This window comes from Tympanuchus pallidicinctus, unplaced genomic scaffold, assembly GCF_026119805.1.
Source record: "Tympanuchus pallidicinctus isolate F22 unplaced genomic scaffold, pur_lepc_1.0 scaffold5, whole genome shotgun sequence".
Taxonomy (NCBI): domain Eukaryota; kingdom Metazoa; phylum Chordata; class Aves; order Galliformes; family Phasianidae; genus Tympanuchus; species Tympanuchus pallidicinctus.
Window position 1 is genome coordinate 50,084,495 of NW_026294769.1, and position 13,426 is coordinate 50,097,920.

Consider the following 13,426-nt stretch of genomic DNA (forward strand, 5'->3'; position numbering starts at 1 on the left):
AACTACGAACATTAGAATCTTATGTATTAACACAAAATAGCTTGAAAACAAAACTGTTTCAGTTGTACAGGCAATCAGAAAGATTGGGCCCCATTCTCAGCTTCGCCAGTGTGGCTCAACAGACTAAACGTGTAAACCAGCCCCTCTTTCTAAGGTCAGACCAAAGTGCTCTTTTAGCTATACAGTCAAAGAGTAGGAAAGGAATATTTGTCAAATATATAATTCAAGTGGATCAAAACTATGTGCTTTCCAGACAAGAAAATTACTGTTTTTATTGTTAAGCTTATTTTTGCTTCCTCTATGAGTTTGCCTTACTTTTTTATTGCACTGTAGCATCAGATTTCATAGAATCGCATAATAATGGAATCATGGAATGGTTTGGGTTGGAACCCTTTAAGATCATCGAGTTCCAATCCCCTGCTATAGACAGAGACATCTCCCAGTAGACAAGATTGCTCAAAGCCCCATCCAGCCTGGACTTGAGTGCTTCTAGGGCCACCCACAATTTCTGTGGGCATAGGTTCATTATGCTAACAGTAAATAATTTTTTCCTAATATGTAGTAATCTCCTCTCTTTCAGTTTAAAGCCATTTCCCCTCATCCTATCGTTACCTGCCCTTATAATAAGTCCCTCCCCAGCTTTCCTGTAGGCCCCCTTCAGATACTGGGAGGCCACAGGAGGTCTCCCGGAGTCTTCTCTAGGCTGAAGAGCCTGACCTTTCTGAAGTTTCAAACATTTAACTTCCTGCATTTTCTGATAAGAATTATTAGTGAAGTCTCTCTTTCTGAGATCTGTCTCTATGCAAGGCAATTCCACACAGGTTCCTTCAGGCCCAGCAGGACAATCATTAATAAAATGCCAGCAGTGTCCAAGCACATGCAGCAAAGGGCAGGAAATCTTGTGTATGGGCTTCTCCTATGCATTCTCCATCATACAAGAGCTTGTGAGAGTCTATGTTCAACAGTTTCATTTAAATGAAACAATTTTTGAGACAGTAGGTAATGTATTGATGATGTCAATAGATAACAATATAAGCATTAAATTGAATATTTTTGTTTGCTTTATTCCACAAGAACTGGTCACGGTAATGTAGTGTCTAGAATATCCTAGGCAAATGGAAGAAGTTGGGAGATATGTCTATTTGGAAACACAGGCACAGGTTACATCCTGGCAATATGTCTGATATGACAAATGATTTTTTACTGTTGCACCATTTAACATGTTTAATATTTTTTAGAAACTGTCACAGTGATTTGTGCAAAGCTTATGTGCTGGCTTCATGTGGACTGGCGGTTTGGAAGAGCAGTTTGTGTGCTTTGCTGTTTTATGGGAAGTAGACACTGCTGCTCATTGGCACAGTTCATTGACTGTCAGTAGATCTATCCATTATTAATATTTTGTGTTCATTTCACTTTGGGTTCTTTTTGTATTTGTTTATTAGGCAGTGCTATCTGCTTATCTTAAGCTTTTAGGTAAAAATGAAAGTCGTAGTATTTGATGTTCTTGAGACATCAAAATATTTAATTTTAATTGCCCAGCTTCACCTGTCAACAACTTCTGTACCTCTGCTTTTTTCCAATAAAAGATAAATAAGTAAATATTTTTGTGAATTTATTGAGAGACAAATAATGCTGTCAGATCAGGCCAGAAATTCTCAGACATACAATCAAAATGCTTGCCCAAATGAGCTGAATTCCTCTCTGATATAAGTTAACTGACTTTAATTTCAGTACTAGCAGACTGATTGTGTTTATTTTATTCAAGTAAATCAGAATATACCACAAACATTAACTTAAAATTCAATGCAGAAGAGTCAGTCTTTGAGTACACTATGGAAACAGGGAGTAACAAACATTTACCTCCCAGATGCAAACTCGGATTCTTTTTCAGGGGCTGGGTGATTGTGGTGAAAAAAGCTGCAGGCTGAAATTCGGGCTGGCACACAAACACTGTTTTTAATCAAAGTAAAAAACTTTAAATATGAAGACTGAAGTCAATTTCTGCCCCAAATGTTTTTTACCACTATAATGCTGGCAAAGTCTCTCGTTTCACTTCCCAGCTTGTTAGTTGATTCCAACAAACTTGAAATGATTTGTGAGAGATGTTAGAAGTTAGAGAGATGTTAGATGTTAGGGTTGATGTTAGACCACTCGTTCATGACCAACATTTCCTAGATCTGTGGGAGGAGAATACCAAAGCAGGAAACTGCTGAGCGAGGGGGAAGGATACACTGGTGTTTTCGTTTTCCATACTCACACTATGACTGATTTCTTTCACAAGAACTTAAGCCAGCCATTGGGTCTGTGTTTGGCTATGGATTTGAGTCTATTAGAGTAATCCTCAAATTCTTAGATTTAACTGAAATTGAGCAATTGCGATGCATCACGCATTTTTTCCTGGTGTGTCAGTCTTTGAAAGTAAATAGCTTTAGTTCCCCTAAAAAACACTCATTTCACTGGCTTTATCAGTATGCTTGAGTTTCAGGAATACTGAATAAAAAACTCTCAGAGAAAACATTTTTCTGTCGAATCTCATCTGCAAGCCAAAGTGGGCCTTCATGCAAGTAAACAGAGGTAAACACTGAAAAGCCAAAAGGTTTCTATTTTTCCATTAAAAAAGAAAAAAAAAGAGTAATTTTAAATCTGGTTGTTGTTGTTGTTGTTGTTTTTCAGTATAAACTTCAGAGCTCCAGTTACTGACCCGATTATTCCAAAAGGTCTGAATTTTCTGAAAAAAATATAAATGTGCTACTAAGATTTTCTGCATGATTAATATTAAAAACATGAAAAGCAGATTGAAATTATCTGTATGTAGGCATTATAGACCTCAGAAAAGGGAATTTATTTAGAAGGTGGTAGAACTGTAATTGCAATCTCAACAAAAAAGCAATCATTGAGGAATGGAACAAGCTCTATCTGCCAAAATGAAAATTTGGAAGTTAATCAAATGCCATCTTAGCCAGCCTGTTATGCTGATATGTGTATCTGAAATTTCCAGTTTGTTGTTGCAATTCATTACTAAAAGTACAATACAGCTTTATAATCTCTTTTAGAAAGCGTAAGTTGTATTCCAACCCAATAAACAGAGAATCAAAAGTCTAAATTCTGTTCCTATTTGCAGTGTCATGCTGATCCTCTCTCAGGTGGCAGTCGATGACACACCATTTGCAGACAATAATGTAACCTTAAATCCAATATTTTCTTTTGCAATTTTTAATTTTAAAGACATATTGAAATCCTCATAAAACAAAAATGTTGTACACTTCCCATTCAAATAAGCGTTACATGGGAAAAAAATGGGTTTAAATTTTGAGTAGTCCTGTGTGGAGACAGAAGTTGATCCTTGTGTGTCACTTCTGACTTGGGTATCTGATTCTATGAAAATACCAAGAAAATGCTGTTTAGAATATGACCAGCATTCATCGTCCTTTCTGTCTGGATCACATTCCCATTACAGATTTTCTTTTTTTTTTCTCTAAGGTTTTCTGGTACCTCTGTCATTTCATAATAACCACTTTCAGCTTCTTCTAACAGTGAGATCTACTCTCCATTCCTTGTCTATTACAATTTGCTTTTACCTCTGTCCTCTTTATGCTAACTAAAATGTCTGCCTCAAATAAATCAAAAATCTGCTGTTGATTAGAGAGCATTCTTGAACTCATTACCATGACTGAGCACAATTTCTTCTTCCTGCATGGGTGCACTTTGTTTTTTGACACCTGTCTAAAATCTAAATTGGCAATACGGGGAAACTTTAGCAATTACTTTCTGTGTGATTAACTTGAGGAAGTTTTAGTACTTCATGAGTTCCTATATGCATATATTAAAAAGAAATACTACATAAAGTGTAGATATAGTGAGTGTCCTCAGGGTACAAATTGTAGCAGTTCCTTTGTATGCTAAACTTTGTATTCAAACCTGCCTTTGGAATTGGTGCTAATTGGATCACCAGCTCAAATTGGGAAATTTCTGCTTCTCGCATCAAGCAGAAGTTAAATCAGTAAGAATTAATTCTACTACTTTTTGACAGCACTCTGCATCCTTAAGCCATCCTTTTGAAGCATTCAGTATAATCAAGACTAGGACTTACTTATACTTGTTTCACACAGAGCAAGCCAAATCTCAAGAAGCAGAAAACAATTAGTGGTTCTGAGTCATGCCTTTGGGAATTTGCTGTAATTATCCACTTGCATAAAGAAAAGTGGAACATTTTCCCCTTTGCTATACTTGTCACTGGGCCCACAGAGGTTGATTTGCTCTAAAGGGACACTGGTGCAAGCTGAGGAAACTCTGGGCAACTTGGTTGAGAACTTACTGCATTTGGTTACCAGCAAAAGAGGAGCGAGAGCCAAACCCAGAGAATGAAGTAAGGAGGACAGATCCACTTCTCTCTGTCCTCAGAGCCTTGCTCAGCAAAGCTCTGGGCAGCTCTCTTCCTTCAGCCTTCACATCTGGCCATTATCAAAACTGCAGCATGTCCTCATTGGCATTCTCACAATATTAGATCCTGTCTTCACCACTAAACCCAAGAATATTCATCACATATCTGCCCACATAGATCTCTGGGAAGAAAACTATATTGGTCAAGAGGAAAAATGAGTATTCAGTAAAGCTTCCCATTCTTCCTGCTGATTTTTATAAAGCTAGCAAGTGAAACAGAGCATTTTAATAGAAAGGATAGAAATATGTTTTCACTGCTTAGTAAAGCAGTCATTCTCAGATGTACTCACAAAAGTACTGACACTTCAAAGCAATTAAACTGTTCATTGAGCAGAAAAATGATTCTGTAGTGTTTTCAGCAATTAAAGTACAACTGACAAAGTACAAAAGAAAATGATTAGATTTCATCATCTGAAGGAAGATTTAAAGAAGGTGCAATTGTTTCCTTCAAATATTCTTTATTAATATTTATGAAACTGTAAAACTGTTCATTTGTTATATGCAGTGAGTATACTATCATTAGCTCATTGTAAAAAAAAAATAAATTGGTTTAGGGTCATAACTTTGTCAGGTTTTACACAGAACTGTTACAAATGACAGTAGCACGTTCAAACCCCCTGCTAACATATACTACACTGAGCTTTTACTCTTCATACAGAGGAGTTATACGAAAACACCTATATACCTATTACTTAAGTAGAGATTTTATACTTTAAATTAGGGGACAGGAATTCTTTCAAATGAACAAATGAGCAGAGGTGTCAAAGCAAAAGGTAACACAAAATTAAGTTTCTTTGCTAAGTCCTGTCTGTTGCTTGTGGTTTCCATTCCTGATGATGAAAGATACGTAAAAACCAATAGGTGGACATGCCACAAGGATACCCTACAAACATAGATTACTGTTTTTTGCAATCAATACAAGCTGTCTGCTTAATAGAAAGGGAGGATATTATCTGGAGTTAGACCAAGCAAACAAATAGAATAGCAATTTGCTCTACTGCTTTGTAACCAGCAGTAACCAGTGCATCCTGATTTTTCTCATTTTAGGAACAAGTCTGGAATAATCCATTATTATTATCCATGATTCAAGTTTAAAGAAAAAAATCTGCTCTGCAAACACATTCAGTTTTTCTCCTCTTTGAGCGTCCAGATTTACACTTCATAATCAGAAAAAAATATTATTAGGGATGAAATGCAAGACACCATCCTAGAGAAAATAAGAGTCACATCTGTGGTCCTGAATCCACTGTTCTTAGCTGTAGACATAGCAGTATAGATGAGAGCAGCACATACAACCAAAGCAATTGTGCCACAATTGCAGTCTGAGGTAATGCTAGGAGGAAGGCCAGTGATGTGAGTAACAGGAAAGTGCAGTACGTGCATTTCAATGGGGGGTTTGCAGCTGTTTGCATAAAGCAGTCAGTATGGCAGTCAGGTAACCCACAGTCAAATCTTTGTCAGACACCACCAACAACCTGGGAAGATGTTGGCCTTCGAGTCACCTGCAGATGTAGAAATGCAGCTTTGAAACCAGAGTCAGAATTAGCTACAGTGGTCTACCTTGTAGCTACCAACTCAGCAATGCAGTTTTGGAAATGGGTTTGTCTAAAAAGGAAAAAGCCAGGAGAACAAGGGGAAGGATATTTGAGGATTTGGATTTCAAGTTCGTGTGTGTATTTGTACAGTCGTCCAACCATCCACCATTTATCTGCATTTTCTGGGAATTTCTAAGGCTATTGTTATGATGTACAGATACATTTTTTGAGATCAACATCTTGCATATAGTTTGTTGGATGCTGTTATTATATATAATTGTTGCAGGGTAAATCTTACTGTAAATTCTGTAACATTCATGTTCTGCGGGATATTCCTCTAAACTTTTTCTTAATGTTCTTCAAGAGAAAACATTAATCTTGTGCAACTTCTGTGTCATATAGTCAAGGTTCATACTTTATACTCTCTCCCGAGGACGTTACAGAATTTTTACGCTCGGATAGTAAGATTTATATGTATACGTTTAGGTCTGGAAGATGATCATGGTAAAGTCCATCACATTTTACCAACAAACACAACTAGAAGGAAAATAAAGATTTGTGGGGAACAAGGAACATTCCCCATTGTTTACCTTTATTTTTTTCAGAACTATAAGGAAGAAAAAATATACTGGAGCAAGAAAAAGGCTGACCTCTGTCTGAGCCCAGCCTGTGGAGTTCAAAAGTCACACCACCCATAGAGAAATAGAGACCACCTGACTGAGCTCAGGAAAGTCAGCAGCATCTGCCTGGCTGCAAAGTAGTAGTCAGCATTACTGCTTTCAACTGCATGGGAAAGGTGGGGAGACAGAGCGGCCCATCCAGTTTGAAAAAAGAAAAAAAAGAAAAAGGTGTCTTTATCAGAAATTGAGTTTACCTCCTAATTAAATGCTTTTTAGAGAAAGGCAGAGTGAAAACTATTCCTATTGTGTTGTACTTTGTGACAATGAAGCACACAACATAGAGGGAATTTGCACCTAGCAGGTGATCTGATGGCCAGGCTCTTTCCCTAAGAGAATCGATAACTAGTAGGGCATTCCTAAAGACCTGCAAATGTACAAAGGGGAATAATGCGGGCAAAAATTATCTGTGATGAAACCATTAGACCTTTAAAAGACAAGATGAAATCTCCTCTAGATTTCTGTTGTATTTTACCTGATTTTATCTGAATTTTTATTCTGTTATTTTTAGTGATGATATTTGGAGCCCATAAAGTAGAACAGCATTTATATTTAGTCAGATATTTAATATTTAATGTTAGCTTTCTGGGGTATATACATGATGGCAGTGCAAAGTTAAAATTAACTGAATATAGAGTAGTTGGAGTCTGGTGAAAATGTTGGAAGGATCAAACTGGAACTGTAATAACAGTAGCAGTAGCATTTCTGGAAGTCTGAAATACGGTGTTGTGCCTAAGAAGAGTGCTTTCAATAGCTCACACTCAAAAAGCCAGCCATACGGGGAGAAAAACAGCAGAAATAATTTCAGGTGGAAAATGAACCAATAAATATTCCATAACCCATCTCCAGCTTTTTTCAGAGATTATGATGGCAATTAGGACAGTATATACTGTTTCTTTGATACCATGTACGGCTGCCAGGACTGCCTGTTCTGTTCGGTTATTCAGTTCATAAAATGCACTATGTTCAAATCATGCATTTATAAGCGGTTTTCTGCTAGAACTGCATCAAATGAAAGCCATATTGCTGGCTTAAATGTAATTCAGTTCATCCTTGTTGTGTCAGGATGTTTTTTATATATGTAACAAGAAGGAAATGAAAAGCTTAAAAAAATATTAGTCATCATGAGATTCTTTTAATATCATCAGCAGTACCATAAAGCCAGTTGATAAATTGCAAACCACTCAGAAGAAAGAAATAGAATGAAATTAGTATTATAGTACATCAGATTAATCATAGCCCTGGGTTGCTCTCATTTTATGGAAAATAAAACTTGGCTGTTTCAGATTTTAAAGTTTCTTCTCAGCCTTTAAGGTTATCTGCTTCAAGAGGCAAGTAACTAGCCTGTATGCTGAGAAAAGAATATAGGATTTTTGGTTTCTGGGGTTGGTAAATTTTTGTCATTGTTTCTAAATGACAGCAAAGCAGCATTGATGAGTTGGATCCAGATGGTTAGCGATAACACTTCATAATAGCAACCTAATGAAACTTTTTAGTGCTGGTGACAGGTAAATGCTTGAAAGGCAGGGAAGAAGCTCCAATAAATAATTTGAAAATCTGTCTGTGTTCTTACTTACATAATTATTGCTTTTCATAATAGCATAATGGCAGAGCAAAGTATAGGTGACAAAATGGTGAGAAAAGAGGAACTCTCTCCGGAGCTGGTAGGATGTGCAGTGGAACTGCAGGCTTTTTTTTACTTCTTGTGAGATGAATAGCTACTTAACAGCCATTAGTCTTCTCAGAGACTTGGGATTTAAAATTCTTTTTTGATGTAGTCAGTCTGAACAGATATCAGCAGCTAAAATTAGAGAGAGATCAAGATTTTCCTCTGTGCAAGCAGAGAATAACAGTTTTGGAGTGCTTTGACTGAATAAAGAAAGTTCTGGGATCTCTCATGTGGGCTTTACCCTGGCTACATGTGAAGGATGCAACCAAAAGTCTGGCACAACCTTTGCAATAAGTGGGAAATCTGGTTGACTCTTACAAAGGGGAAGAGACCAGCCCTAATGTTAATTTCACTTAAAAGGAAAAGGAAAGAAAAGAAGCTATTTCTGTTAACATTTTCTACTGTGAATTTTCCAAACCGAAATGGCTGGGAAAGTGTTGTCAGTTTTTCTGTAGGCAGTTTTTCTGGAGACTACCTCTGTGGCACCACCAAATGCCTTGCTGAAGCTGGTGGCATTAGCAGCCCTCATAGCAGGATACATGTTTTTTAGATGTGATCTATTTCAGGCCCCGACTGGAAGAAAAGCCCTCCAAAACCTCACTGACATTGGATTTTTTGCTGCTTCCCAATCTGCCTGGCAAAACAAAAGAAATAAAGGGACATGAAATTAAAGCCTAGAACATGTATGCTGTAATAATAATAAAATAGGCTACATTAATGGAAAGTCACTGAGAAAAGATTCATCAATCTAGTAACAATAAGCATTGCTGAAAGCACACAATTTAAATGGTGTGGAATGAGGTATAAAGGCAGTGTGAGGAAACCAAAGCAAAGAATCTTGCAAGCAATTTATTTAGGCTGAATGTTATTATGCAAATAAAGCATTTCACTGCAAAGCAGCTGAGATGCATCCTTTATTATTATTTTCTGCTAAAAGAGAAAGTATCCAGTGGTTATTCACAGAGCATTACTGAAGAGAAGCGTGGTGACAGGACAAGGAAAAGTGGTTTCAAGCTTAAAGAGAGTAGATTTAGGTTGGATATACGGAAAAAGTCCTTTACAGTGCAGGGTGTGAGGAAGTGGAACAGGTTGCCCGGAGAAGTGGTGGATGCCTCATCCCTGGAGACATTCAAGGTCAGCCTGGATGGGGCTCTGAGCAACCTGCTCTAGCTGTGGTGTCCCTGTTCATTGCAGGGGAGTTGGATTGAATGACTTTTAAAGATCCGTTCCAACTCTAAGGGTTCTATGATTCTATGATTCTGCCATCTCGCTTGATTCACTGTGGTTATTTTGGCCATGAACTCTGACTTAGGACTGCTGCACAGTCTTGGTTTTCTAATAGATACTGATACTGGATTGATTGTGAATAAAAAATCACATAATAGTCCTCTTCTCTCTTTTCCCTGGTTACCTGGTTTCCTTCTGAGGCTCTGCTGGAAGAAATTCTGTGCCTTCATGCTAATGAAAATATTTCTCACTTCTCAGTTTCTACAGATCAAGTGATGAGATGCCACGTGTGAACCCCCTGAAGGCTGAGAAGAGAAACTCTGACTTCCCCAAGAAAATTGTGAACTGCAGTTTCTTACTGGCTTGTAACACCTTTGATTCAATTTGTATGAAAATTAAATTTACTTATTAAAATGAACATTAATGTTCAAATATTAGAAATTCCATTTCTTATATGTTCTAAGCTGTACAATTGTCAGATTTTTATGGTTTAGATTGTAAATGTGTTTTTCTCTGGCTAATTATTGGTATTATTTTTTTAATTTTGATGTCTTAAAAGCCAATGTACTGTATCATAATATTATGAAGGACATATTTAACAGGAGTGGGAAACACTGTATACAAATGTATATTTCTAAAAGCTATTTTTATGATTAGCATGTTTTACCCTATTTAGAGTCAGGTGTTATTGCACTTCCTTGTTTACAGCTTAATTCAAACAAGATCATTATGATTAGTGACACACTTAAAAACATTGTATGCTACTTTCCATTTTTTATTTATTGTATTTGTCATCTAAAATAACCATGTTTACTAAACAGGCTTAGTTGCTAAAAAGTAAATATGTCAAAATATGAAAGCAATCTTTGATAAACTGTAAATTGGATCCTTTTGTTAATCCCTTTCTTCAGATAAGCGCTCTGTGATGCCACGCACTATGCAGTTGTTGCAGCAGTATCTGCACGTCTCTAAAGGCAGTTTCTTGCTGCCATATGGAAAGTTTACATGACAGTCAGTCTCTTCCCCAGTCAGGTAAATTACCTATGCTGCCAATATTCGAGAGCCTGAGTTGGCTTACTGACTACTTCTTTGTTTCATTTCCTGACAGCAGTCTGTCCACTCCCCGACCCCAAAAGCCTTCCTAAAAGCCTGAAGTTGGAATAATTATTACAGGTGTCCTAGGGGTAATGTCAGCATCGAATTTCTTAATAAATCATATTTCCTTTCAAATAGAGTGGATGCATTATTTCTCTTTTGTTACTAAGATACTAAGAGTATCAAAGCACATCTGATATGGGTACAAGTTCTTATCTAAGGAGAGTATCGACTCATTAACCATCTGAAAGCTAGGCTTCCTTAGTGCTGCAGATGACATGAAACAAGGAAGAAATGTTGATTTACATCCACATGTGAGATATACTCCGAGAGAAATATCTTTGAAGTGATTGTAGGGGCAAAAAAAATTTAAAGCAATAGCCTTCCAATAGTGTGAGATATGAATGTAAATATTTTAACCAGTCAGATGGAGCTCCAACCCAGTTTCATAGCATTGTGCAAAACAACCCTAACTGCTATCATAGAATCACAGAATCATAGAATGGCCTGGGCTAAAAAGGGCCACAATGATCACCCAGTTTCAACCCTCTGCTATGTGCAGGGTCACCAACCACAGACCAGGCTGCCCGGAGCCACATCCAGCCTGGCCTTGAATGCCTCCAGGGATGGGGTAACCACAACCTCCTTGGGCAACCTGTTCCAGTGTGTCACCACCCTCCGTGTGAAAACTTTCCTCCTAACATCTAACCTAAACTTCCCCTGTCTCAGTTTAAAACTATTCCCCCTTATCCTATCACAATCCACCCTCATAAACAGCCATTGCCCCTGCTGTCTATAAGCTCCCTTCAAGTGTTGGAAGGCCACAATGAGGTCTCCCCAGAGCCTTCTCTTCTCTAAGCTGATCTGTTGCCGTGCTATTTGGTATCCAACTCCACACAGATGAACCTTTACCTTGCTCTTATAATCATTCTGCATAGGCTAAAAGAAAGATAAGAAAGATAAAAATGAAAGCATTGAAGAGGCTCTTTAACAGATCAGTCCTTCAATATCTATAAAAAACATTTGTTTGTAAGATGATAGGCCACCACTAAAAATTAGGGTTATGAAAGAGTAGTATAATTAGCTACACCTGACCATTAGCAATTACAGCCTCAGAATCTGCCAAGGGGGACTGTTCCAGAAAAGAGAGATAATATTATTTCCATCTAAGAGAAACGTTAGCACAAATCAAAGGATGAAATATTTCCCCATTTTCTCCACTACTTCTCCATATAGTATAGATTATGCACATCTTTAATAGCCAAAACTCAACAAGAATTGTCATTTGGGGATCTCTGTCTTTGGCTGGCAGTTAAAACAAGTCCAGATCTTAGTGGACATTTGCCCATTTAAGAAACTGCTGACTGACTCTAAAAGACTGTCATCCAAACAGAATGTCATCCAAACAGATCAGCTTTTTTATATATGGGCAACTGCTAGGTACATCTTTGCTTTACCACCTCCATTCTAAATGACCAAATAATCACCGAGAAGCACTCCGATTTTTAAAAACATCTTCCCAGTAGTATCTTATGATCATATATTCAAAGAAATGATTTCATAGGCTTAATGTCAACCCTTCTTCACACCACAGTTTAAGTCCTGAATAGATTTTGAACACAAAAAGTCACCTTTGATGAGGTCATGAGACACTGTTTCATTTGCAAGCCAGAAGCTTCCTTTGCCATGCAGTCTATTACTAGCAAGGTTTCTTAACAGCATGTTTGCTTCAAATCACTGCAGAGGATTCTGGTAGCTTCAGCAGAGCTTGACAGTTCTATACCTATGTATGCAGTACACTCAGTGTTGTCTGCCATCAAAACATATACATATTTTTCATTGGTTTTGTTACTTGTATGGAGTTTTTTCATTTTGTGTTTTTGTTTTGAGGTTGTTCATCCCTTGTAATGGGAAAGAACAGGAAACATAAAGGATCTTGTCAAGTAGTTTGGCTAGTCAACAGTCATAAAATGAGTAGTCCTGAATTAAACTAATTCATTTTCAACAAAGACTTACATCCTCTGTGAATTTTGAGTATTAGTTTCAAGCCTGTGCAGCTGCATGATGGAAAATATTTACTAAAAAAGGCTTTAAAATTTGGATCAATCAATAAAAAATATTTTTACTTTTGTAAACTCTTGTATTACATATTGTCAATGTCCCTGTTAGTTTTGTCTGTAGATCAACTTTTAGTTCTGAAAAGTCACTGTAATAAAACTATGTAGATAAGAGCTACAATATTGTAAGCAGTCATGTTTTTAATCAACACCACTGCAAGTCAAAATTAAAGCATTTGGGGTTTTCCCATGTCAAACAGATTGATGTTTCATTACAGTTTTCTTTAAAATGCTGTAACATAATTTTTACATGTCTGTAAATAAATATTTTCTCTGATTTATGCACTAACTCAGTTTTGTAATTTTTTCTGCTAACATCTGATAGTAAGAAACTCTCCGGGACAAATATATTTCTCTCATGGAAAAATACTGTTTAGAGTTTTGTGAGAATAGTGTGTTTCCATACAATATTCTCGCAGCTTTCCAAAGCAGAACAAATGGGAGCAGAAATCCATAGCAACAAGGTCTTATGTAAATGGAAAGAGACAAATGTGATAAACTCTTCTATATTTTTAACGGTTTGAGAAACTTGAAGAGCATTCCTGTGTTGAAAGATGTCTGAGATGTGACTATTTTCCTGAAAACAGAAATTTGTTGGGGTGTGGAGAAAGTCCAGTAATGAAATTTCACAGAATTTGTGGAAAAGAGAAATGGATTTTATTCATC

General features: G+C 37.0%; 1 protein-coding gene across 7 annotated transcripts in view; it reads left to right on the forward strand.

The window, feature by feature from the left end:
• The window catches only part of RALYL (RALY RNA binding protein like), a 371,615-nt gene extending 358,578 nt beyond the window's left edge, over positions 1-13,037 (forward strand). For all 7 annotated transcript variants that reach the window (XM_052703335.1, XM_052703336.1, XM_052703330.1 and 4 more), the window contains one exon: positions 9,807-13,037. In XM_052703335.1, the coding sequence (XP_052559295.1) occupies positions 9,807-9,824 (18 nt within the window). In that variant the 3' untranslated portion in view covers positions 9,825-13,037. The remainder of the gene's footprint in view (positions 1-9,806) is intronic.
• The last annotated feature ends 389 nt before the right edge of the window (positions 13,038-13,426 follow it).